Source organism: Aricia agestis, chromosome 4 (assembly GCF_905147365.1).
Source record: "Aricia agestis chromosome 4, ilAriAges1.1, whole genome shotgun sequence".
Lineage (NCBI taxonomy): Eukaryota > Metazoa > Arthropoda > Insecta > Lepidoptera > Lycaenidae > Aricia > Aricia agestis.
Genome location: NC_056409.1, coordinates 8,408,476 through 8,433,672, shown reverse-complemented (window position 1 = coordinate 8,433,672; position 25,197 = coordinate 8,408,476). Strand labels below are relative to the sequence as shown.

The following is a 25,197-nucleotide window of genomic DNA, read 5'->3' as shown; positions in this document are numbered from 1 at the left end:
AGCAAAAAAGAATTATGTTCGTTGTATGGGAGCCCCGCTCAACTTTTAGTTTTTGTGGTTATAGCGGCGACAGATATACACAATCTGTGAAAATTTCAGTAGTCTAGCTATAGCGTTTCTTGAGATAGAGCCTGGAGAAAGACAGACGGACAGACCCAGTAACAGAGTCCCGTTTTTACCCTTTGGGTACGGAACCCTAAACATAGGCTACTAGCTTATTAACATCTAACCTTTGTTCGGAGCTTCAACGTCACTCGTAGGTGACAGAGACTTCTCCTTCTCGTCGTCCTTGGTGATCGGCGTCGAAGTGACCGGAGTCATCGACGTTGGCGCCACCGGAGACGAAGCTGGACCACACAAAAACATAATACATAAATATATCTATAACCTATAGTAATGTATCGCGCAAGATAACGCGCCAATAAATTAATGCCCAAATGTTAATTTGAGAAGTAAGAATATTTGTTGATCTCTCAACACTGAGCAAAACGATTATCATCCGCTATCTAAACAATAATAAAAATCAATATATTGACCAATCGCTGCTTGTTTCTTTCACTCACACACAAACATTTTTATAGTGCGACGCAGCTGAAATTTTTCAAATATCAGATACGCCACCTTTGTATTTTTTTAAGCCTTTTGCTGGTACCAACGACAACAATATTACATTTGTATCACAGTAAAGTTAACGCGTCGTGTTAACTTTACTGAAAATACGCACCTGAGTCAGACTTGACGATTCCCGGCACGGCAGGCACTGAGAATACTTTATCGAAGGAAAATTCCTCGCTGCCCGTTGACGCCGAAAACGGCTTGGGTCCTAGGCGCGGCTGCCAACATAATATACTTAGTTAAAAATCAGTGATATTATAGTCTAAAGTCTAAGTTACAATCGAACATTCTTTATTTCAACATAATATAATATTTTAGTAATCACACAATAAAAAAATAACATTTCAATAATATATATAATATACAGAGGTACAGTGTTTTTGTGGCGTACTTACATAAATAAAAAAACCTATATGTATTTTAACTACATATACAAAAAAATAGACAAACCTAAAAATACGAACACAGAAACTGTACAGTGCATTGCAACAATAAGTAATAATTTTATTATGGACCAAAGAAAACCTAAAAAGCCACACTTCGTCTACCTTATAACCAGAAACGGGTGCGGATGTAGTCCTGGGTTTTGGTTTAGGCACCTCATGTTCCTCGGCCGAACCTGCTTCGGAAATGGAGGATCTAGGCAAGGGTTTGGGTACTTGGACACCGTTGATCATACTGTTACTTCGAGACAGGGACTCTGAAGAATCTGTGCTTTCAGTTTTGTCCAGACTCTTCTCTGATCGTTCCGTATCTACCTTTTCGTCCATATTTTCGTTATCATAAATTTTCTCGTGGCCATTGTCTGTAATTTTTTTGTCGAACCCGTTCGTCTCTTTCGGCGCCTCTTTCAGATCCGACTTTTGTCTTTCCATGCCTTTGATCAAATCTTTGACATTGACAAAGTCTATTCTATCTTCGTCTACTTTCTCCGGAGTTTGAGGTCTGGGTATAGGTTTTGTCGGTTCTTCTATGGTTGTCGTCGTAGCTACTGCCGATTTTGAATCTGTTTTCTTTGGTACAGGCATGGAAGATATTGCTTTCACCACTTGTTCCAAGCTGCCTCTATGTATCTGAAAAAAAAATTGATAGATAATAACCTAAAAACAACAAGCAGCAAATGAAACAAAAACCAAAACCAAAAGAAATTTTAAAAACCATTACTCACTGACTACATAACTCCCATACTAGAACCACTATCTACTATAACTACACAAAAATAAAACATCATTAAAAGTATAAACAACACATTAAAATATAAACACAACAACAAAAAAATAAAACAAAATACTTTCATATTCTTACAACAAACTATAATAGACTTATATAAAAATAAATGATTATATAAACCAATCAATGAATATATAAAATTGTTAAAACCATTATTTAGTTACACAGGGTATCCCAAAAGAGCAAAAAAACTTTTTTTATTACGTATAAATACAACACTTTCCTAAATAGCACAACAACAATTTTTGAATAAAATTATCACTTTTTTTATCAACTTTTGAATTGTTAAGAGCGGGCTGTAAAATTTGGCTTAGTTTTCTAATAAGTATTACGATCCCGGAAGGCGATTGACTTAAATGAAATTGAGATTTATTTAAGCATTGTATTTTTATCTGATATTTGCTTAACGGAAAACACGATTCATTTATTTTGACTCGATAGTTATATTTTTCGAAATTATGTATCTTTCTGGGCTTTTCAAACAAATATCTGCTACACTTATTGAGTTACTATCATTAAATAACTTGCACTACTACAATCACACACTTTATAAAATAATGGCTAAAGGAAATATTAGTATTTATTGTATTTAACTTTTAAGTAAGCATCAAAAACATTTTTTGGGACTTGCGACGGATGCGACTTTTATGCGTTATTGTTCACTATTAGCTGCAACGCAAAGCAAAATGCCCGGAGGAAGGATTTTGGAATTACTGAATGGTGTGTAGGCGGGTCTAGCGTGCTTTGATATTTCTGGCAGTCCGCTTATAAGGACGTAAAGGAAATATTAATCTTATAGAATTATTTTAGGTAAGATAAGTCTTATCTCAATTTGCCCTTGCTTTTGATATTAGCAGACTATTCAGTATTTACCCTTTATTCTAAACCTTCTACAGCAACAGCTTATAGCATGCACTGCTTGTCATACATTAGCAAACATATCACTTTCAAGACAAAGAGAAAAACCAGCCAAAAACACTATTTAATTATCAACAACTACCAAATAAGTAATTAATAATTCATAAATCATAAAGCCAGCCCAAGTATTTAATATTTTAATTTATTGTTATTTTCATTTTACATAAGTAAAAATTCTCTAGAGTCCCAAAACTAGATGGTGGGCGTCGCTTATCGCAATGACCTATAATAGTAGGGGAGGGGAGGGTGCTATTTGTGTAGTCACTAAAGTGTCATGGAGACCTCGTAGGTTTTTTACATTAGGTAAAGCTGATAAAAAAAGAATAAGAGCGTTTTTTTATTTGAGCGGTGGGTTCAGAAACTGCAGCCATTATAAAGTTTTGAAAAAGAAAATATATTCAGAAAATTGCTTATTTAGGTAAATTTTAAATATATTTTAGACAACAAGGACTAAATCATTAAGCTTAGTTAGGAAAATATAAAGCTCCATTTTTAATGTCACTACAGGCTTACCTAACCTTTGAATCGTCAGTGCTTTAAATGGAAGCTTCTTTGCGGTATACCAAACATCCCCTATCTTAATCTGACAGATCCGATGACATTTCAATATTTAAAAAAAAATTAACCCACCACGAAATCTGATTTCTATACCTTGGTAACTAGACACAATATGTCGGAAACCTATTACAATCTTAATCTGACACGCTCGAGCTTGTCCCGAAATCCCCACTTCCCCTCCCCAACTATAAGAAGTACAAAAAAAATCATGCGTATTTTATTAACTTTTTTAGAAACTAACTTGTGTGCAGTTGTTGGCGTCTGGATGTAGGGAGATGTTGGGCACGGCGTGATTGATGTTGTCGAGCCACATGGGAGCGCTGACGTACGTCACTGCGCCGCTTGTGTCCGGGTACAGATCGGCGTGGTATTCCCTGTAACTCTGTAATGATACATAATTTACGCTATATTATAATTTATACATAATATACCAAAGGATGTATGTACCATCAAATAAATTGATTTATAGGCAGTTAACGGACCTACATCCTTTTGTCGGCTTATGTCAATTCAATGTTAGCTGTGATTGGTCGGATGTGTTTTGGGTTTTGTCCTCCATCTGCCTAGGAATCAACTTCTCAAATATTACAAAAGTATTTGTCATTCTTTCTGCATTATTTTTTTTCATTAAATCAGAGTATTAATATAATTATTATTTCAAATCATTTAAAAAAAATTTGAATGACCTACCTTTCTTGGTACTTGATACATAATAGGGACAACAGTGCTGCTTGCCAATTGTAGAACACGATTGACTTCGCCCTCCATAACACGCAGAGCTCGTTTTGGCACCAAGCATGCACCCTTTGTCTGTTCTCCTACAAAAAGTAATAAAATTCGTACATGATGAACGGCCTACAAGACAGAAAGTTTGGAATATATATTGGGACAAAAATATTTATTTTTGACCATAGACGCAATAATACAAACAGTACAAGTATGATATTGAACTTAATGTTATAAAAATGGAAATATTTTTAAGAGAACATTATATATTATACCAAATTACCAGAATGTCTCAATCCTTCTACTAAATAAGGCTCCCGATCAGTCAGCTCCATGTAAAGGATAGTTGTATCGCCCTTCCCAGCCAGGAACAGCATATTGGTGTCAGCATCAAACAGTGGCATCAATACACCAGTTGAGCAGTCAAGTTCCAAAGTCTTCTGGGTTTGGGAAAGATTACGAATGTCACGGATCATTATTTGGCGAAGACGCGCAGGATCAAATCCTGAAATACAAAAAAGTATTTTAGATTTTCTATTGTGGCTAGAACAACATTATTTTAAAAAATTCAATTATAGTATTTTACATGAAAGACTGTTCTTATCATTAAAAAATTATGATAATTACCAGTAGTAAGAATGCGATCACTATCTCCGAGCCACACCAAACGGCTATCCTTGATATTTTGATGACTGTTAGTCACACCCAGTACGGATGAGCTGGCTCGAGGATCAATAATGCGAACTTTTTTGTCCTTGCATGATGTTGCCAACAGTTTTCCATCTTTTTTCCATGAAGTAGATTGGATTACTTCAGTGTGGTCTCTATTCACTGTAAGATAACAAAAGTATGTTGTTGTTGTGTAATGTCCTTTTGTTCTGACTTCAAGATAATATAACAATTGGCTTACCAAATGCTTCCTTCTGTTTGGTCAAGTCCCACAGGGCCAGCTCGTGGCCGGAAGCAACATGTATGAGACCATCGGCCACCGGATGGAAGCCCACATTTTCTACCCGACGTTGCTTATGTGACAAGCTACACTCCGGGGTAGAGAGGGATTCTTTCAGACCCTCTGGTGGTATATGCCACACTTTGACCTGAAATTTGAAACTAACTGTTTATATTTGGGTTCTGACAGCTCAGATTTAATTGATGGTAAGGCCATAATATCTGAAATATAGCACTTTCTAAACTCATTATTAATTCGTGCATTGTTCTAAATAGAATTTCAAAAGGTGAAAATAGAATCAATGCTCCAAAACACATTTGGGTCAATTTAGTTTATAACATTTTAAACAACATATTCTCATGTATAACTTATTGAATTAATTAGTACATGAATGTTAATATTAATTGCACAATTCAATACAATCATCACATCAACATGTTATATGTATGCAAATGATACCAAAATGTGTGAAGTTAATTCAGTGCCGTAAACAGTCTTTTTTGCGCCCTGTGCGAGCTTCTACAACTGCGCTCTTGCTTTTTTAGATATTATATTACCCAAAGCAATGTATAGGTCTATTTTACTGTTGGAATCGTGTTGTCTGAGTCTACGCCCTGTGCCTGGGCACTGGTGGCACCGCCCTATTTACGGCACTGAGTTAAATATCTGATACCATGTTTTTTTTAGATAGGTAATGATAACACTATAAAGATTTCTAATATTGATTGAAAAATATATTTGCAAGAGTAATTAACATTGAATCAATTAAACATATTAATTAACAGACTTATTTCAACTCCTTTTTAAAGGCTCATTATAATATTATAATGCAATCATAATAGTATAAGACATACCAGAGAATCCTGTGAACCAGTTAGCAAAAGTCCATCGTGAAAGGGTGAAAATTCCATATCCGTTATAGTATCTGAATGTGCATGAAGTAAAGGCATTGTTTTGCTTTTTCTTCCACAGTCGTCCAAAGGCAACACTGCCATGCTTGATCCAACATGCTCCCAATTGAATGCCATAAAGGCAGCAGATGCACAAATATTATTGCCATATGTCTGGTAAGATCCTACACAGATATCTCGAATACAAGCTTCTGGCTTTGGCACAATTGGTGCTGCATTTTTATATTTAGAGGCTTTAAAACGCCAGGCCATAGTGAGACAAATTCTTCAAAATCAGTCTTATAAACCAGGAATGTAAAGATACAATATCTGAAAAAAATATTTATGTGTTACCAAAAACCCACTCAAAGGAAGTCGGTTAAAAAACTTAGACAATATGTAAGTAGTAAAAAGTATACGTACAGAAAAACTGTATAAGTATACAATCAAACATAGTTTTTCTGTAAAATTACCAAAATTTTATGATTTTTAATCAGCTAAAACTGAGTTCAAAATTTCTATGTATCAGCATTCAGCAAGTAGAATAACAAGTTTTTTTTTTGTGATAACTAAACTAAAAGTAATAAGGAGGCAAATATTTACAGTGATATTAAAGCATTACGTCTTTTAAAAAAGTGGTTTAAGCAAAAAAAACAAAAAGTATACACGAATACTTCTGAAATTTTACTTTGTTTTGAATAACTTGACCAGATAAAGACCGGAAACATCCTAAAGATGTGTACATTTAACACTATGAACTATTTTTGTAAGCCGCACAGCAAGAACAAATAATATATTATTAGTGGCACTATATTATTCTAATTTGATAACTTACCTTTTATAGATACGAAATATAAAATTGTCTCAAGTAGACACTCCCCCTATTCGTCGGCCATTTCAATTCAAGAGATCAATAAAAATGAAAACTTTGTCAGTGTTGTCATAACAAAAAAATAAAACCAAGTCTCCATTGTATAAAAAAAAATATTGTAGGTTTGACTGTTTGAGGTTTTTGATTGAGGATTAAGGGGCATTAACTTATTTAAAAGAAGATAATTTTTATTAAGTTTATCAACGCTGACGACTGAGTACTAACTAAATAATTTCTTTCCAGAATCTATTCGAAAACCATTTAAATAATTTTCTCTGACCATGTAGTCTGAGCCTTATATGTCATTCATCAAACGAGCATACCGATCACCTCATGCTCAGCCTTCAAAATATCCAAATTCCAACACCATAGCAGTTTAACGATTCCTAAGCCGGGTCCATATTTATGTATATGCAGTGTCTTTTGAGTTTTGGCAGATCGCCGTATCCGTAAAATCAACGTGGACTGGTGGTGATTAATGGTGATACGCGATCTCGATACGATTACGATACTCATCTCGTCTTTTGTCCGATGCTTATTACTTATTAGTAAGTAATTAATAATTATTGAGTAGTAGTTACTATATTCTTAATTCTATAATAGAGCAACGGTAGACAACAGGCGCACCGCGGTCCGTTTGCGGACCGCGAAATATAAAATATTGTAATAATGTATTGGAACGAAGTTCCTAAAATCCGACTGTGTTCCTTTCTGCGCCGCTACTGACAGATCCACGGGAAATGTTAGGCCACCGCAGTTCTACCGGCGGACCTGCTTAGTACCTACCTGCATGGTATGGAGAGCGTTGAATAGTATTCCTTTGCGTCAACGTTTTTTTTTAGAGTAAATAGTGACGCGTTGTTAGTATGACTGGGGGTCAATAGATGGCTTTTTTTTATTTTTTTGAGTGGATAATACACTGACCTCCATTAAACTATACAAGTACGCGTAACGCGTACTTGTATGGAGGTCAGTGGTGACTGGTAAGTGGTATAATATGTACAACAGGTTTTTTGAACATAAGAAATAACTTCATTCGGGTGTCCCTTGACACTTCTCAAGTTTTTTTATACCAACTAAAACTACTTGCCGACCCCTGCTATAGAGTATAGACTTTTCCGAGTCGTGTCTTAATTTGAGTCGTCCACAGCTTGAATCGGGGCTTGATACGTGATGCGCAGATTCAAATACGATCAAAGTCCATGATATGATGATCCAGATTCCAGGGCCGGATTTATATTTTTATGAGTATAGGCCACTTTAATTTTGCCGCCCTTATGTATGAACTTTGCCGCCCCTAGGACGCCATAGGACGCTGCCGCCCATGGCCATACTGCCTATACATAAAGCTGCGATGATCGGATTCGATCAGGCAAATGATACATAATATCTGGACCACCTGGACGCACCTCTAGACTTTCTAACAATATATCGGAACATCAGCATTCAGAGCCGACGTAGCGCGTGCCACGGTTAGCGTGAAATCAGACTTGGGAGTTAGGCAAGTGCTCCACAAACAGCTACTGACACCCACATTCGTGGGAGCCACCAACAAATTAAAATCAAAAAGTATTAAAAAGTGTTTATTTTAATGATTAGCGAATGTTACATTGTTTTAGTTTTTTTGGTGAACATCAAAATAATTTATTCATAACATAGTAAAATTTAATATGTCCATTTATTAATTTACTAGCCACCAAGAACAAGTCAAACAATAAAGCGCGTTGACATTAGGATTTGTTTGTGTAAAGACAAAACAGAAGTAAGTAATATAATTAACACGTTACGCAAAGTTAACACAAGTTACATAAAAGTTTGATGGTTAAATACAAACTGGACATAATATGAACATATATCTACTTATTTTATTTTAACTTGCTAAACTATTCCTTTTTCATAAGACCAATTATAATAGTTGTCTAGTTTCATAATATTATAACAGGCAATCCTCATATAATTACGTAACGCAAATTCATTTTTTCGCCACCAATGTGCCTCGCTCATTCTATACCCATAACCTAATTATACTGTCACGTTTAATAACCAAGCACAGACTAGTTCGTAGATTATATTACATACCTTTGCAATGTAATATAATCTACGAACTAGTCTGTGCTTGGTAAATTATAAAATACAGAATGTTTTATGTAACAAAAAGAGTCTATCCCTAAAAATATTTATTATGATATAAGACAAAATAATATTATGCTTTCTGTCCCGAGGGGGCCAAATTGTTATACTGCCGCATGTTTTCTTTCATTTTACTTCACCGATTTTATATAAGAAATCAAAATTATAGAGCCTGCAGTAGTCTGTACCTCTACATCTAAATAACAGTAACTGAGATCGGTAACTGATATAAATATTGTAGAATCCTATCAACAATTATCAAAACTACTTTGTATCGAAACATTAAGAAAGCTCTGCCACTGAAACTTGATTAAAAATTAATACTCGTACATGTTATTGGCATTACCCTTTTGCCAATAAACAGTTCCACACTGTGTAAGTACCATTGAGGAAGTTGATTCCTAGGCAGTGGACGGACCTAAGTCAGTTGGTAGGTTTATGTCAATTCAATGTTTCAGTCTGATGAGTTTGACCAAACTCATCAGACTGACCAAATTACTTAGGTCCGCAATCTGCATCCGCAAAATAGTAATCAACTTCTCTGATAGTACCATCGAGGAAATTGATTCATAGGTAGTTTTGTCGAATTATGTGTTATTATGTCAAATCCAGCCAACAGATCGCGACTTACAATAAATTGACGTAATCCGACCAAATGACGTGGGTCCATCACCTGCCTATGAATGAATTTCTTCGATGGTACATAACAACAACTATGCAGTCTTACCCCCAAAGTGAGATGATTTTGATTTACGAGTCTGCAGCCTTATTCCCGAAACTGATATCAACTTGATACGAGTCTGATTTCGATTACGTTTTTGATGTCATTGTAACGCGTAGGAATTCCGGAACAAAATCGTATCAAAATCGAGATGTTGCCATGGCGTCTTGTCAACGTCGTTATGGAAACGTTGTATTGTTATTTAAATTATTAGAAGGTTACGAAAAATATGAAATACTAGCCGTTGCCCGCGACTTCTTCCGCGTCAACATAGTATAATAACAAAGATTGATAGTCCGCTAACAAATATGAAAAAAGTAAAATATAACCTCCTCCTTTTTGGAAGTCGATTAAAAAGTAGCCTAAGTTACACCTTGCTACATCAGCTATCTACCAAAAAAGTCCCGGCATTATAGCTCCAGCCGTTTCAGAGATTAGCCGGAACAAACAGACAGACAGACATAGACAAAAATTGTAAAAAATGTTGTTTTGGTGTATGTAGCGTATATAGATTCTTATGCATGTAGTAAAAAACGGTTCTTTCAATATTACAAACAGACGCTCCAATTTTATTTATATGTATAGATTAGGTATGTAATGTTTGTGTTTTTTCGTCATACCATAAAATACATTTCTTTAGAAACTTTAGATGGATGTGCCCATTTTCTACTTTAGTGGGTTTAAAATGGTTATTTTTGTTAAGGAACATCTTGACATTAAACAAATATGTAAATTCTCTTTTGTAGTTACACTTAACATTGTCATAAGTATACATATTCTAGTATAAAATTTGTAAAATTTGTATCCCTGCATGCCGACATCAAAAGTTAGTTTTTATTTGGAAAATAATGGTCCGTCCGACGCACCTTACTTATTTATACGTGGGAGAGAGGGGTGAGTTTTTGACACTTTAGACATTCTATTTCTTTGCTATTTCTTCATATTTTAGATGTCTGAACTGAAGTGTCAAAAATCTCATATCAGTTTGATATCAGTTTCGGAAATAAGGCTGCTGATTAGTTCCAAATTGCGCCGCAGTATGATTTTGCACTATATTATGTCGAAAGTAGATCGAGCTGATTTGATTGATTCTGGCGGGAATAAGGCAGAATATGTTGTTATTATAAATTAATGTTTCATCCTCATACATTAGAAAAGTGATTTGACAGACAAGGACAAAACCCATAACATCTCTATACAGTACAGTATGTATCTTTTTATTTCAAAAGGGGATTATGTTTTTAAATACGTTAGTAAAGCTAATAAAATTTAAATAAGAAATATAGTCTTAAAACTAAAAGTTTAGCTGTTAAATATAGTTTAACTTAAATATTAAATTAAGTACATTATGCTCGTAAACAATAAATATATTTTGATAAATGTGTTAAAATCTTACAAGTAAATAACATTACTTTGCACCATATTAATGATATAAACATTAACACATATTAATAATAAATCTTACATTCATAACCAGATGAAAATGTCCATGTGAACAAAACAAATATCAATTAAGAAAGGCACTAAATTAATTCATTACAAGTTATATTAAATAAAAGTAACAACCATTAGAACAGCAGCCAGACGAATGTTTCAAATTAATGTACTTAATAATAATGAAGTATGTATTATTTTATGATGTGTACAACTTCATAAATGTATGGTGAGGTTGTAAAGTGGGCAGGAGCAAGAATCTAGTCTTGTTGTGAAAACCTGCACATTTTATATCCAAAACTCAACTTTGTGAACCTATCAGCTTATCCAAATGGCTGGCTATTTAAATAAACTGACAGACATTATTATATACCATCGAAGTCATGCTGCCATGACCCCGATTGATAATACATGTAAAAGAATAATATCCAGGATACTTTGTTATTAAAACTATAAAGGCTACATTTTGTAGCCCTTATATACAAACAAAAATTATTGAAAACAGTCACTTTACTTCAAAGTGAGGACTCTATCACAAAACATACTGGCAAGTACCTATTCATCAAGGTTAATGCAAACAAAAGTAAGTACAGCTTTTAGATATCACAGCTGGTGCTCAAAATAAAAATATAATTTTCATTCGAAAGTTACAAGCCGCAAATATAATGTTTAAGATGCGTGTAAAAGATGAAATTTAATTTACAAATAATATTAAGTTCAATTTACATTATTATTATCTGTGGCCATGGCATAGGTGAGATTTTAAACTTCGTTTAACTTAAGGCATGCCTATGTTCAAGGAATAGGCAACACGCAATCGTATTATTAAAATGCTATTAGTATTAAAAAAACACAGTGTACAGCTAAAAGCTAAATTATAATACTTACTAGAATACAAAGACTTACACAACCTATTGAGATGCAATTTGTAAGTACTTAATTAATTTTACAAAATATGTTTAAGGGCGCGCATTATGTCAAATTTCATTACGTGATCGTCTGTAATATCAATATTAATGAAAAACTGAATGTTAAATTAAGATGCAGCAAACTTCAGGACTAACACTAGTGACTATGTTACTCAAAAACACGATAGCATACAATTTTCTGGATAGAAAGAAATTGCGAAGTTGCTTCCAAACCACCTACAATTAACACGTTAAACTGCTAGTATTCGAGTAATACATTAAAGAAAGCTTGAAACTTTTTAGTATAATTACATTATAGATAAGGCAGGGATTATGTTACAAATTTTTTAATAACTTAATAGATATCCTTTAAAAAAAGAATACCTATAACTGGCCGCTAACTTGGCGATGATTCCGCGTCGTCCTTTTCACCTGGCATAATAAGAAAGATGGACGTGAGTGTGAAGAGAGAAGCAATTTGACATAATACGCGCCCTTAATATTAAATGATATTTACTACATTTAAGCATAAGCTCAGAACTGTAATCTACAACATTGGTATAATAAAAGCGTTAAAACAGTAACTTATTTTAGTAATTAGTTTCAAAGCTAAATTACAAAATAAAAGAAAATAAATATTATTGTGGATATAGTCCAACTTTAACATATAATTCTACAGCTGCATAAAACAACATAAATATACAATTATGTATAAAAAATATAAAAAATTATCTATTTACATTAAAAAAAATACAAGCATTGGAATGTTTCGTTTTTAAAATAAAATTGAGTGAGAATTTATTTGATGTTGAGAAAAATAAACCATTTAATATGATTTTTTTAAATAAAGATTATGTTACCATGGTTCAATAATCTTATAATATTTTATTGAAATTTTCAAAGTCAACAAATAAATTCCCTTTTTAATTACTTAGACTGGGTTGCACCAGAGGCGTGGGTAAAGTTAAAGTTAAATATGGCGTCCAAACACCCCATATTCTCATACGAAATCTGTCAATTTTTCCGGTTATAGTTAAGGTTAAAGTTAAAGTTAGTTGGTGCAACCCAGTCTTAAAATACAATTGTTTATGAACGTAGACAGCATGAAGTATCAGTTCCAGATGACGCCTTTCCATTTATTGGTCCTAGACTGTCATACTTTGGCACGTCCTTGCATTTTGCTTGCTGTAAAGAAGACACCAAAGCATGTTAAATCTGTTTTTCTACTTCTCTGTTTTCTTGTTAGAAACTATGATATAGGGATTAAAAAATCAGCCAAGTGCGAGTCGGTCGCGCACGAAGGGTTGCGTACCGTTATAGAGCAAAAGTAGGCTAAAATTGTGTTTTTTGTAGTGTCCGACCGAAACTAATTTTTCAGCCGAAACCGAACTTTCGGCCTTACTCTTAGTTTCGGCCGAAACCGAAACCGAAACTTGGTAAAACATTCAAAATTACGATTATTTACTGAAATTTATTGATTTTTATCATAAATTACAATTTTTCAAACTAAAGAAAAAGTACCACATTGATTTTTTTACTTTTTGCGACATTTCTTACCATAAATATTAAATTATTCTTAGACTCGAATAACTTTTTGTACTATATTCCGTTTTTTTATACGATTCCAAGTAGATGCGTTTCGTCTCATTCATAGCAAATCTGATTTTTATCTTCTGAACGCCTAATATTCGAGTTTTACCTTGATAAAACACATGTCCTGACTCCTGTCGGTGTAGTGTATGACAGATCGAAAAATATAGGAGGAAAAAATTGTTAAGTTGACAGTTTTCACAGATATGCGTTTGGTTAGCTTATTTATCGTTTCTTGCTATTTGTTACTAAAACAACGTGACAAGGCTCAAAGATGATAAAAACGTATAAAAATCATCAATCAAACGTATAACGTAGCTTAGATTCATTAATCGCGATTAAATGAAGAATGTGAAATCTGTTTGAAACAAAACGAGATTCACGTTGCCATATAAACGCGTTCATTGTTCAATGAAACGCGTTCATTGTTCAATGAGAACTTAGTTTAATAAAACGTTTAAGTGTGATTGGTGTAATTCCCCTTAATAACGAAGGATTACCCTGAGAAACAAGAGCAGAAGTTATTTGAAGTCATTTTATTTAGGTGCGATTCACCTAAGAAATAAAACGCGCTTAGTGTACACTAAATTGGTTTTACACGTATAAACGCGTTTATAGCACCAAATTGCATTTCACTAACATAAAGTTCACAACATATCCGAGTTTTATCTTCAGAACGTCCAATGTGGCACGGTTAAACTTCATTAAAGCCGTTAAAGTCCTGCCAGTGTAGTGTCATGGCGAATCGAAAATCATAGACGAAAAAAATGATGCGTTTGGGTAGTTTATATATCGTTTCTTGCTTTTTTATTGATCCCCATAGGAACGCGTTCAATGAGAACTAAGTTTTATAAAACGAAGTTGTGCGACCGGTGAAATCCTCCTTTAGACTACTGAAAACAAAATCAATAATTGTAGTATATTATTTTTATGGGAGACATGGACACGACCGCGGTCGAAGTTTAAAACGAAATGACTAAGCAAACTTGCAGTTGACGTCACATTTTTTTTCTCCAGAAGGCGTTTTGCCACTAAACCTGAAAATATATTATACTGAGGGCCGCAGGAGTGAAGCTTACGGGGAAGTGGGCTAGATAAGATTCTAGCAGGGTAGGAAAGGTCTAAGTCCTAAGATATTGCGTGTCCAAAAAAAAAGAGTGAGGCGAGATGATTTACTAGATAAATCTCATAAGATATATCCTAAGATATATTATAATCTCACAGTCAAACAAAATTCTTAAGTAAATAAAGTTCACACACAATATTATAATCAATTTATCATAGCATTTACTAAATCGTTTGTTTGGGAAACATTGTTAAAATAGCACGTAATTTGCCAACAGTTATATATATTAAATAAGCCTGCTTTTATCGTAGAAATAAAATTCAATAATATAATTTCGATAACAATAAGTTAAGACAATTTAATGAAAATAAAACGAAGTGCTAATTTTTGATTTGGGAGTAATCTGGAATACATAATCTCAAAACATGATTAAATAGATGGTGGCGAACTGAGCCAGGGCCTCGCTGGCAAGCAAGCTCGAGTTAACTGCGAAGTTTACCGAACGATGCATGAGTTTCGGCCTTAGTTTCAGTTTCGGCCAAAATATAGCCGAAACCGAAACTAAGGCCGAAACTAGATTTTTTGGCCGAAACCGAAACCGAAAGTTCGGTCGGTCACTAGTTTTTTGTATGGGAATATTTATTTTATTTTAATATTATCATCAATTTTTAAAGTACAAAATAATATAATTAAGGATGCTGTGAAATTTTCAAGTGCCTAGCAGTTGCCATATTATTGATTACGAGCAAAAAGGGAAAAAAAAAATTGTTGTATGTTGTAGCATTTGTTGTTATAGCGCGAGCGGCTATAGAAATACACAATTTGTGAAAATTTCAGAAGTCTAGCTATAGCAGTTCTTGAGATACAGCCTGGGGACAGACAGACAGACGAACAGACATCGAAGTCTCAGTAATGGGACTAACAGGGTCCCGTTCTTACCCTTTGGGTACAGAACCCTAATAAGGATAAATTTATAAATTCCTAGATATTCCGCGCGACTTCGCCCACGTAAATTAGGAATTTCACGAAAACGGTATATTTTCCACAAAAAAATAGTCTATATCCCTTCATGTGGTCCTCTCTCTATCTGTGCTAAATAACATAAAAATTGCTCCAGTAGTTTGTGAGATAAGCACTTTAAAAAAATCCTGTTTTTTCCACATTTTCCTCTGTTTCTTTGGTCCTATTAATCTTAAGGTACAATTCCGTGCATCGCGACAGTCGTAAGCCGCGCGCGACCTACGACTGTCGTCGGCCGCTCGCGACAATAGTCATTGTATAAAGATGTATGGCACCGTTTCTAACTTTGACAGACGACTACGACTGTCGTCGGCCGCGCGCGGCTTATGACTGTCGCGATGCACAAAATTGTACCTTTAGCGTGATGTAATATAGCCTTCATTGATAAATGAGCTATCTAACACTGAAAGTGAAGTGTGGTGACTAGTAACATACACACTACAAAAGAATTTTTCAAATCGGACCAGTAGCTCCTGAGATTAGCGCATTCAAACAAACTCTTCAGCTTTAAAATATTAATATGTAATAGATAGACATTAAAATTACCTCCATCAGCTCTACAGCAATCTCCATAAACAAACGCTCCACATTTTCCGCCTCCTTTGCTGACGTTTCAAGAAAATACATGCCATGTCTCTGGGCAAAATCCTCACCAATATGTCTGGGTATCTCCCTATCTTCTCTATCTGTTTTATTACCTGAAAGACCATGTTATACTAGGTTGATTATTTTAAAAAGTTAAATAGTATGTATTGTGTAAATAATTAATACTTGGCTGTTTAGATTGAAGTTGTTATCACAATACCAAAAGAGTTGACAGACATTATGTAAACCAAATTCCAGAACTTAACAGTAGTTTCTATGATAATATGAATTAAGTGCATGCCAATGGCAAAAGAAATTATCAGGTCATAGCAGAACCTTGTATTAAACACATTTTAGAAACAAATATAATATTTTATTACTTAACAGTAAAACTTACCAACTAATATTCTTAAAACCTTATTATTAGCATATTCTTCAATTTCTCTTAACCAATCTGGTAAACAGTCAAACGTTGGTTGGCATGATATGTCATACACTAATATTAAAGCATGGGCTGAACGGTAGTAGCTTTGTGTTATTGATCTAAAACGTTCTTGACCAGCTGTATCCCATATTTGTAACTGAAATCAGAATAAATATTATGTGAGTCATGTAAATGTTACAACTTATAACAAGGCATTCAATCATGTGACATTTAAAACAAGTATTTTTACAAGCACTTTTTTCACAAAACAGCATAAATAAAATTAAATACATTTTCTCAAGAACATTAGTTAAAATAAGGTAGTAAGGTAGTAGTCTCAGAAAGATTAGTTAAAATAAGGTAGCAATAAATCTGACCAGCAGAAAGTATGCATCATGCAAGTAAACATTACAAGGTAAACTTGTACAAGGCAAACTTACAAATCTGAATATCAGCTGTTTATACTCTACTTTTGATTAGTAATGATTATTTCGAACTCCTCTATAATCTATATCATATTTACCTTTACTTTTTCACCGTCGACTTCAACAGTTTTGATCATAAAGTCCACACCTATAGTAGCACCTTGGCCTGGTGGAAATAAGCCTTGAGTGAATCTTCGCACTAAACACGTTTTGCCAACACCTGCATTCCCAACTAATACGACTTTAAACAAAAACTTGTAATCTTCCATTACGAAGACAAAGAATCATTTGCCAAAACAGTATAAAGTTACAAAAAATATTTTCCCGATCGCTGTTACGCTTTGGTGAATTGACAAGCACGACAATGATATGAGATTGATATTCTATCAAACGATTACTCTCAATCAAATGAACATTACGAAGATGTTGATAAGATTTTTTCAGATAAAATTTTATCAACTCATCCACACACAAATAGATTAGAAATCCGTAAATATTATTTTACAATAAATTTTCACTATTGATTGCCAAATGCCAAAACACAATTTGACAGAAATGTGTTGACATTTTGACATGACAGCAGATCATAGACTTTTTTTTTTTAATTCGTCCCGGTGATCATAGACTACAGAGCTACCGTTTACATGAAAAATAATAGTTTCCGATTACATAAAATTTTATAACTTATTTTTCCTATTGAGAATTGACAAATTAACTATAATTATTATGGTAAATTATTATTATTAAAATAATACAGCACTCTGGTAGAATAATTTGATAATTTTAACCATAAGTTTCAGTGCTAAATTAATAATCTTAAGCACTTTATTAACCTTGCCAATTCAGAAAATTCATATAGCTTTTTTAAGGCTAACATAAACACAAGACAAAGAAGAAGTTATCACATTAATCAATACTTTCTGTACAAGGCGTTAGGCGACACTGTAGTTATTGAGAATTTGAGAATATTTATGAGGCACAGTAAGTAAAATTTAGCTAACAATCTTAATAAAAACATTAATGTTCTAGAATATTATGAAATAACTCGTTTTGTTGAAGTAGATCTAAAGTCATTTGTGTAAGATTAGATGTCACGTCATCTCATCAATATAATATAAACAGTTCATACAATAATAAAATAATATTATATATTTGGTCCTGAACAAATACGTTTTTAAAACAATGAATGACGTTAACCAGGCGTTAGCAAAAGAAGGTGATTTAAATTATTCTATACGCCAGGGAGCTCAATCAAAAATTCATTCGTTAATATGGACTATTCCATTTTTCGTTAATTATCTTGACAAAAAAACAACGCAAGAAATACGCACTAAACCAGAAACAGCTTTAGAAAATCGATTCCAGTTGAAAATGCATTTTTTGGGACATAATAACGAACTGATAGAATTGTATTACTTGTATCCTACTCCAGTATTTCTAAAAGCTATTGTTACAATTTGTATGAAAAGATTTGAAGAACGATCAATTGTCATGAATGATTATCATACTTGCTATCCCAAAAAATGGCAATATATAACTACATTGTTTAAAAGGGATATAGTAGGAAAAGAAGGAGTTGATTATTTTTTATCAGATGGAAGCTTAAGACTTAAATATTCATTTTATATAACAAAAGATGTAAAAGTGGAGTATACAAGTAATGTTCCTGCATCAGAGTTATGTCACGATCTTGAGAGTTTATTAAATAATGGATTATTTTCTGATGTTACCATGGAGTCTTGTGATGGTACTTCTTTTAATGTGCATAAAGCTGTATTAGCAAGCAGAAGTGCAGTATTGAAAGCTCACTTTCAACACAATACAACTGAGAGTCAAACTAACATTATTCATTCATCAGTCGACGCAGAAGTCCTGAGAGAAATACTTACTTTTGTATACAGTGACAAAGCCCCCAAAATATATGAGTTTCCAGAAAAACTCTTAGCTGCTGCTGATTTTTACCAACTAAACCGACTAAAGAGCTTATGTGAAGAGGCCCTACATCAAAAATTAACAGTAGAAAATGCTATAGAAACGCTTACATTAGCAGATTTACATTCAGCTACACATTTAAAAAAACTTACACTAGAGTTTATTAAAGATGGTCAAGCAAAGCTTATCACTAAAACTAGTGGGTGGAAAGATCTCAAATCAGTGGAACTTATAAAAAATATTTATGAGTATATTATTGAAGATGCTGTTTTAGACGTTGATATCAAATAAATGTCTATTTGAGATGTAATATTTTTATTTTTCCCCTAATTTAATTTTTAGAGTGTCATACTTTATTGGAGAAAAAATCCTTTGTTCTAAATCTGTCCGTCCATTCGTCCAATTGTCTGTACTTTATCAAGTCCAATTGAATTGGAAACACGTCGAGATCTCGAGATCTTTCTTTCTTATGTCAAGAAATTAAGAAAGAAAAAGATGGCTTTCCGATTTTTACTGCAAGCGACCGCGATTGAAAAAAATATATTTTTTAATTTAATTACTTACAAGTTACATCTACATTCTACACTAATATTATTAACCATTATGAACCATGCCTTTTTTCATAATTATTCATTTATATATTACATTATCATATCTTTACGGAAAGACGATCATCACGCCTATTGATTTATGCTATAACATATTATTATAGTCTGTCAAGAAAGTGAAGAAATTAAAAAGTGGCAAAATTGTAGTGTCATCCCTTTCAAATCAATCTAAAAGGGCCCATTCGGCATGGCAATCCGCGTGCAGGACTGCGAAATGGACATAGTTCACACATTATCCTGCTTTGCCGTCCATCATCAGTATTCAGTACTGTTGCATACATCCAACATACATCTAGTATCAGTATTCTTGCAATGATGTTCCGCGTTAATTAAAAAAAAAGAAAATTCTGCTGTTTATTTTTGTTAGATAAAAATATATATTTTTTTATTATTTATTATGGGCATTTTTGGTCGGGTCCCACAAACAGCGATTTTCTTTATATATTTCAATAAACTACCCTGCGGGCTGAGCCCGTGTTGTCCAGTGTCAACAAAATGGCAGAATAATAATGATAATATAATAAAAATATCTATGGACGCTTCACACCACGTCAGTCTGGCCCCGTGGTAAGTACCTGAAGGACTTGTGTTACGAGTACCAGACAACGGAAATACTAATTTTATATTATACATAATATTCTCCCTTACTAATAAACGCTGTATAAGCTTTGAATAGTTATACAGTGTTTTGTCTTCTTCAATCCAATTAAAAATGTCACTTGTGTGACAGGAACAAAACACTGTATAACTATTCAAAGCTTATATAACGTTTATTAGTAAGGGGGAATATATTTAAGATTTCTATTAAATGATACAAATCCAAAACCCAGGAACATAGAAAACTTTTTGTTCCGTCGCGTCAGCGGGATTCGAACCCGCAACTCCCGACTTGAGCGTTGACAACACGTTACACGCCCAACCACTGAGCCACAGAAGTCGTCAATGCAGTCCTGCAACCACATTCAGGCTCCTGCTTTCTACACGGCAGTCCGCCACGCAGGACGCCGAGCCTCTCACTGTCCTTCGCGGCGGACTGCAAGCGGATCTTTCACACTTTGTGCAGGACTCAGGTCGCATCCTGCTGGGTGTTGCCGGTCGGCCATGCAGGCTGCGACACCATTCACTATCCTGCATTTAAGCCGGCGGACGGCAAGGCGGCCTGACGTGAATGGTTCCCTTAAGAAAAAAGGGATGACACTACGATGTTGCCACTTTTTAATTAATTTCTGAAGAAAGTGAAGAAATAAAGATTACTATTAATCTTTATTTCTATGTAGATGTGTTATCATCAGTCCGTCAAGGTTTTTTATAATATGTAGATGTGTTATCACCAGTTAGTCAAGGACTAAGGTGTGACGACGCGAGCCCTCACAAAGCTCGGCTTTTAGCTAGTTAAATCAAAGTTAAACTATGTCCTTAATCGTTTTTCAATCAATAATAACTTACAAGTATCTAAGGCCGTTTAGGCATCGTTTAATTGAAAACAGACCAATCGTCTGCTCTATGGTTAGAATGACAGCTGAGTGCTGACACAAGTTTTTGTGATGGGGTTTTTGGAAGAATATGAAAGAGTGATGTTGTGTTTTTATATTATTTTCCTAAAATTGTGTTATCTGGGTTTTTAATGTAGTTAATAATATTGGTAGGATATTAACCATTAAATATTCGTAATCGTGCACAAGTGTAGGAAAGTGATGTAATAACCAGAAACGTGCTCTTTTGTGTTCCCTCCAAAACTCCATCAAAAGTTTCAGTAAAGCGTGCTACCACTTTACTGAATCGACCGACTTGACTTCTTGACTGTATTGACTTTATACTTAGACTTTGACAAGACTTTAGACCTGACTGATCTGACAATAATATAGAAAAAATTGTTTATAGAATATTGTTTTCCCGCCATAATATTATACTCGACACTGGCCATGGTTATAGCCGAAGTGCCATTATATGGAAAAAAAAAGTTTTTGTGATTTATGATTATGACTTATGTCAATGAAAAGTCATTTTTCACATAACCTAAAAATCAAACAGCACAATTATTTTCTTACAAAAGATTTAAATTATTTACGTTAATTTCTAAAATTTACATATTTTATTATTGTGCGTGGTTTCACTTACTTTACGATCTTTTTATCTGTTCACATAAATGTAAAATAAACAAAAATGTCTAAAATAACTAAACGTAAACATGTAATGAATGAAGTTATGTGGGATGATTATGCTTTACCTAAAGATAACCAGAGTATCGTCAAAGTTTCGCGAAGCCGGGGCAATAATTTACATGAGGTAGGTACTTAAATAAAAGAAGAATATAAATGCATTGTCCTAACCCACAATTTTTTTTTTGTTAAATTTTGAATGCAGTTTTGTTCTAAATCATCTAAAGAACATCTAAGGTTACTGAATTCATAACTCAATACGTGATTTTTTGTGGCTTAGTAGTTAGTACACGAATGCTTAACAATATCCAAATAAAGTTGAGTAATATTAAAAAGCTAGTGCTAAAACTGCACTCTTCTTTTCAGATTATTACCCCTCAAGGTGAAGAATATTTGGTGTCAATGCCGACCAAGTTTCGAAAAAATATATGGGTTAAACGTGGGGATTACGTTCTAGTTGAAGCAATAACAGAGGGAGACAAAGTTAAAGCGGAAATTGTAAAAATTATGAATAAGGACTCAATAAAATATTATAAAGAACAAAAAGTGTGGCCAGAAGAGTTTGACGATGACAAAAAGGAAAGTGAAAAAAGTGATAGTGATGATATATTTGTGAACACTAATAGAGTGCATAAACAATATTTAACAAGTGAAGACAGTAACTCAAGTGTAGATGATTCTAGTGATAGTGAATCTGAATAAAACGTAAAATGGTTGCTGTGTTATTATCTATATAAAAAATATAGATAATAACCATAGCTGGGCATTAACTTGTTAATATTTAATTAACGAAGTTAACATTTTGATTAACGGATTAACTTTTAAATAAATAATAAATAAATAAATAAAAATTGTTTTATTTCTGAATAAATTTGAATCAAATATTTTCAGAATGTTGAACTACATGTTGCCTACCACCGGTTCGGGAACTAACCCGGCGAGAAGAACCGGCGTAAGAAACTCGCACGGGGCCACTTAGTAAAAAAGTGGAAAATTTGTCTTTTAAAAAAATAAAATTTACAATGTAAATAACTTAATCTATACAATATGAATACACAATTGTAAGTTACATATAATAAATGTAGAAGCAGCCTTGCAAGCAGCCATCCTACTCCCAAGATGTGCTATCGTTTAGGAAATCTTTGACCGTATAGTAGGCTTTGGCACACAAACGTTCTTTAATTACTTTTTTAAATTTATTAATTGATAGATTTTGAACGTTTTCCGGGATTTTATTGTAAAGTATACATTGACCTTTAAAAGATTTACTTATTTTGCTAAGTCTGATCACTGGTATTTCCAGCTTGTGCCTATTTCTAGTGTTTCTACCGTGACTATCACTTTTAGTTTTAAATTTAGTTAAATTCTTTCTAACATACAATACATTATCCAAAATGTATTGAGAAGCAACAGTTAGAATACCAATTTCTTTAAACTTTTCTCTCAGAGATTCAAAAGCTGACATTTTATAAATTGAGCGTATAGCTCGCTTCTGCAGCACAAAAATTGTATTGATGTCGGCAGCGTTTCCCCATAAAAGGATACCATAAGACATTCTGCTGTGAAAATAACTAAAATAAACTAGTCTTGCCGTGTCTTCATCAGAAATTTCCCTAATTTTTCTGACTGCATATGCTGCAGAACTGAGCTTACCTGCAAGATTAGCAATATGAGGACCCCACTGTAATTTACTATCTAATGTAATGCCTAAGAATATAGTGGAGTCCACCAAATTCATTTTCTCATCATTTAATAGTAAATTGGTTTGAACTTGCCTAACATTGGGCAAAGTAAATTTTAAACATTTGGTTTTCTTAGAGTTTAAAAGTAAGTTATTAACATTAAACCAATGTACTATTTTTGAGAGAGCACTATTTACCTCGTCGTAATTTGACTGCCGTCGCTTCACTTTAAAAATAAGTGAAGTGTCATCAGCAAAAAGTACTATCTCATTATCCTTAACTAGATAAGGTAAGTCATTAATGTAGATGAGAAAAAGAAATGGTCCTAAAATGGATCCCTGTGGTACACCTAATTCTATTTTGGTCCCATTGGATCTTTTACTATTAACTTCAACCCTTTGAGTCCTATTTTTGAGGTAAGAAGTCAAAAGGCTGAGTGCTGAGTCCCTTATGCCATAGTGGTGCAATTTTTTGACTAAAGTAGCATGCTCGACACAGTCAAATGCCTTAGAGAGGTCACAAAAAATACCTAAGGCATCCTGTGACTCCTCCCAAGCTTCAAATATGCTACAAAGAAGACCTATACCAGCATCCGTTGTGGAACGACCCTTAGTAAAACCGTATTGGTTATTGTGTAATAAATTATTTAAATTAAAATGTAACAGTAATTGCAATAAAAATATTAACGGACTTGTTAACTTCTGTTAATATGCAGAAGTCCGTTAATCGTTATTCCAATGCCTACTATTTACCGCACAGCACCGCGGTGCGGCGCCAAAACAGGTTCAGACAGTTAGTATGAAACGACAAGCGCCGCCGTGGCACGGCAGCAGCGAAACAAAAACAATATGTGGGATTATATATAAATATATACGTGGGAGAGCCAAGCTTCGGCACAAATATTTATATACTTCGGTATTTTTCCGGTCGAGCGGCCAGCTCGACCGGAAAAATACCACATTCTCACAGAAAACTGGCATGAAACACTGCTTGCGCTGCCGAGTGAGTGAGTTTACTGGAGGCCTAATCCCCTACCCTATTCCCTTCCCTACCCTCCCCTATTCCCTTCCCTTCCCTCCCCTCCCCTATTACCCTATTCCCTCTTAAAAGGCCGGCAACGCACCTGCGGCTCTTCTGATGCTGCGAGTGTCCATGGGCGACGGAAGTTGCTTTCCATCAGGTGACCCGTTTGCTCGTTCGCCCCCTTATTTCATTAAAAAAAAATACTAGATACATATTCAGGCGCATGCAAGTGAGGAGAGATTTGTTTCGTCTTATCATTTCATTACTCAGCGCCGGTGCTTATAGAGAGAGTGATTTGTTTATTGTTACTATAAATCATTTGCATGTAGATAAAGAAGAGTGTAGTATAATTTAGTTAGGTAGAATACAATAATTATAGAAGTATTTTGTTTTGTCCCTAACATGTTACCTTCCAAAACCTTATACCAACAGGTTTTGTATGTACCATTAGTACTAACGCAATGATATAAGTTACAACAAGGCCATATTACACATATTAACGGATTAACGATTAACGTTAACTTGCATTAATTTGTTCAAAATGTAACGCTTTAACGTTTAACGAAGCTAATATATTTTTTTAAAGGATTAACGAAGTTAACTATTTGATTAACGGTGCCCAGCTATGATAATAACACAGCATAAGATAGAGAGAACTCTATCTTATAGTAATATGGGTAAGCAACTTTACAAGAGCCTGTAAAATATTTTCTATTAATATGGATAAAGTTTT

The 25,197-nt window shown here is 33.9% G+C and overlaps 4 protein-coding genes across 9 annotated transcripts in view; 2 read left to right on the top strand and 2 right to left on the bottom strand.

Moving 5' to 3' along the window:
• Positions 1–6,786, bottom strand: part of LOC121726356 (coronin-7) — a 19,308-nt gene extending 12,522 nt beyond the window's left edge. For 3 of the 5 annotated variants that reach the window (XR_006035525.1, XM_042113680.1, XM_042113681.1), the window contains exons 1-10: positions 6,722–6,786; positions 5,851–6,216; positions 4,958–5,144; positions 4,675–4,878; positions 4,331–4,552; positions 4,012–4,139; positions 3,563–3,703; positions 1,164–1,688; positions 725–833; positions 231–347 (exon numbers count right to left, since the gene is read on the bottom strand). Coding sequence is in view for 4 of the 5 variants with exons in the window: in XM_042113680.1 (XP_041969614.1) it covers positions 231–347; positions 725–833; positions 1,164–1,688; positions 3,563–3,703; positions 4,012–4,139; positions 4,331–4,552; positions 4,675–4,878; positions 4,958–5,144; positions 5,851–6,159 (1,942 nt within the window). In the remaining variant the exon portion in view is untranslated. Of the gene's footprint in view, positions 1–230; positions 348–724; positions 838–1,163; positions 1,689–3,562; positions 3,704–4,011; positions 4,140–4,330; positions 4,553–4,674; positions 4,879–4,957; positions 5,145–5,850; positions 6,217–6,721 lie in introns of all 5 variants that reach the window. The other 2 variants (XM_042113682.1, XM_042113683.1) reach the window with 2 other exon arrangements.
• LOC121726379 (probable RNA-binding protein EIF1AD) overlaps positions 1–25,197 on the top strand; it is a 25,256-nt gene extending 59 nt beyond the window's left edge. Inside the window, exons 2-4 of the mRNA XM_042113724.1 lie at positions 21,751–21,886; positions 22,126–22,503; positions 25,123–25,197. Of these exons, the coding sequence (XP_041969658.1) occupies positions 21,764–21,886; positions 22,126–22,461 (459 nt within the window). The 5' untranslated portion in view covers positions 21,751–21,763 and the 3' untranslated portion in view covers positions 22,462–22,503; positions 25,123–25,197. The remainder of the gene's footprint in view (positions 1–21,750; positions 21,887–22,125; positions 22,504–25,122) is intronic.
• On the bottom strand, positions 12,816–17,584 carry LOC121726375 (ras-related protein Rab-30-like). 2 transcript variants are annotated; one of them, XM_042113717.1, is made up of 5 exons: positions 17,159–17,584; positions 16,609–16,792; positions 16,173–16,324; positions 13,021–13,135; positions 12,816–12,880 (listed from the first exon to the last, which is right to left on the bottom strand). In XM_042113717.1, the coding sequence occupies exons 1-4, from the start codon at positions 17,327–17,329 to the stop codon at positions 13,037–13,039; spliced, it is 606 nt and encodes a 201-aa protein (XP_041969651.1). In that variant the 5' UTR covers positions 17,330–17,584; the 3' UTR covers positions 12,816–12,880; positions 13,021–13,036. The 2 variants fall into 2 exon arrangements, with proteins under 2 accessions (XP_041969651.1, XP_041969650.1); XM_042113716.1 differs by lacking the exon at positions 12,816–12,880 and having other exon boundaries at positions 12,970–13,135.
• On the top strand, positions 17,992–19,297 carry LOC121726371 (speckle-type POZ protein-like). Its single transcript, XM_042113711.1, has one exon. It carries the CDS (start codon positions 18,243–18,245, stop codon positions 19,281–19,283), a length of 1,041 nt encoding a protein of 346 aa, XP_041969645.1. The 5' UTR covers positions 17,992–18,242; the 3' UTR covers positions 19,284–19,297.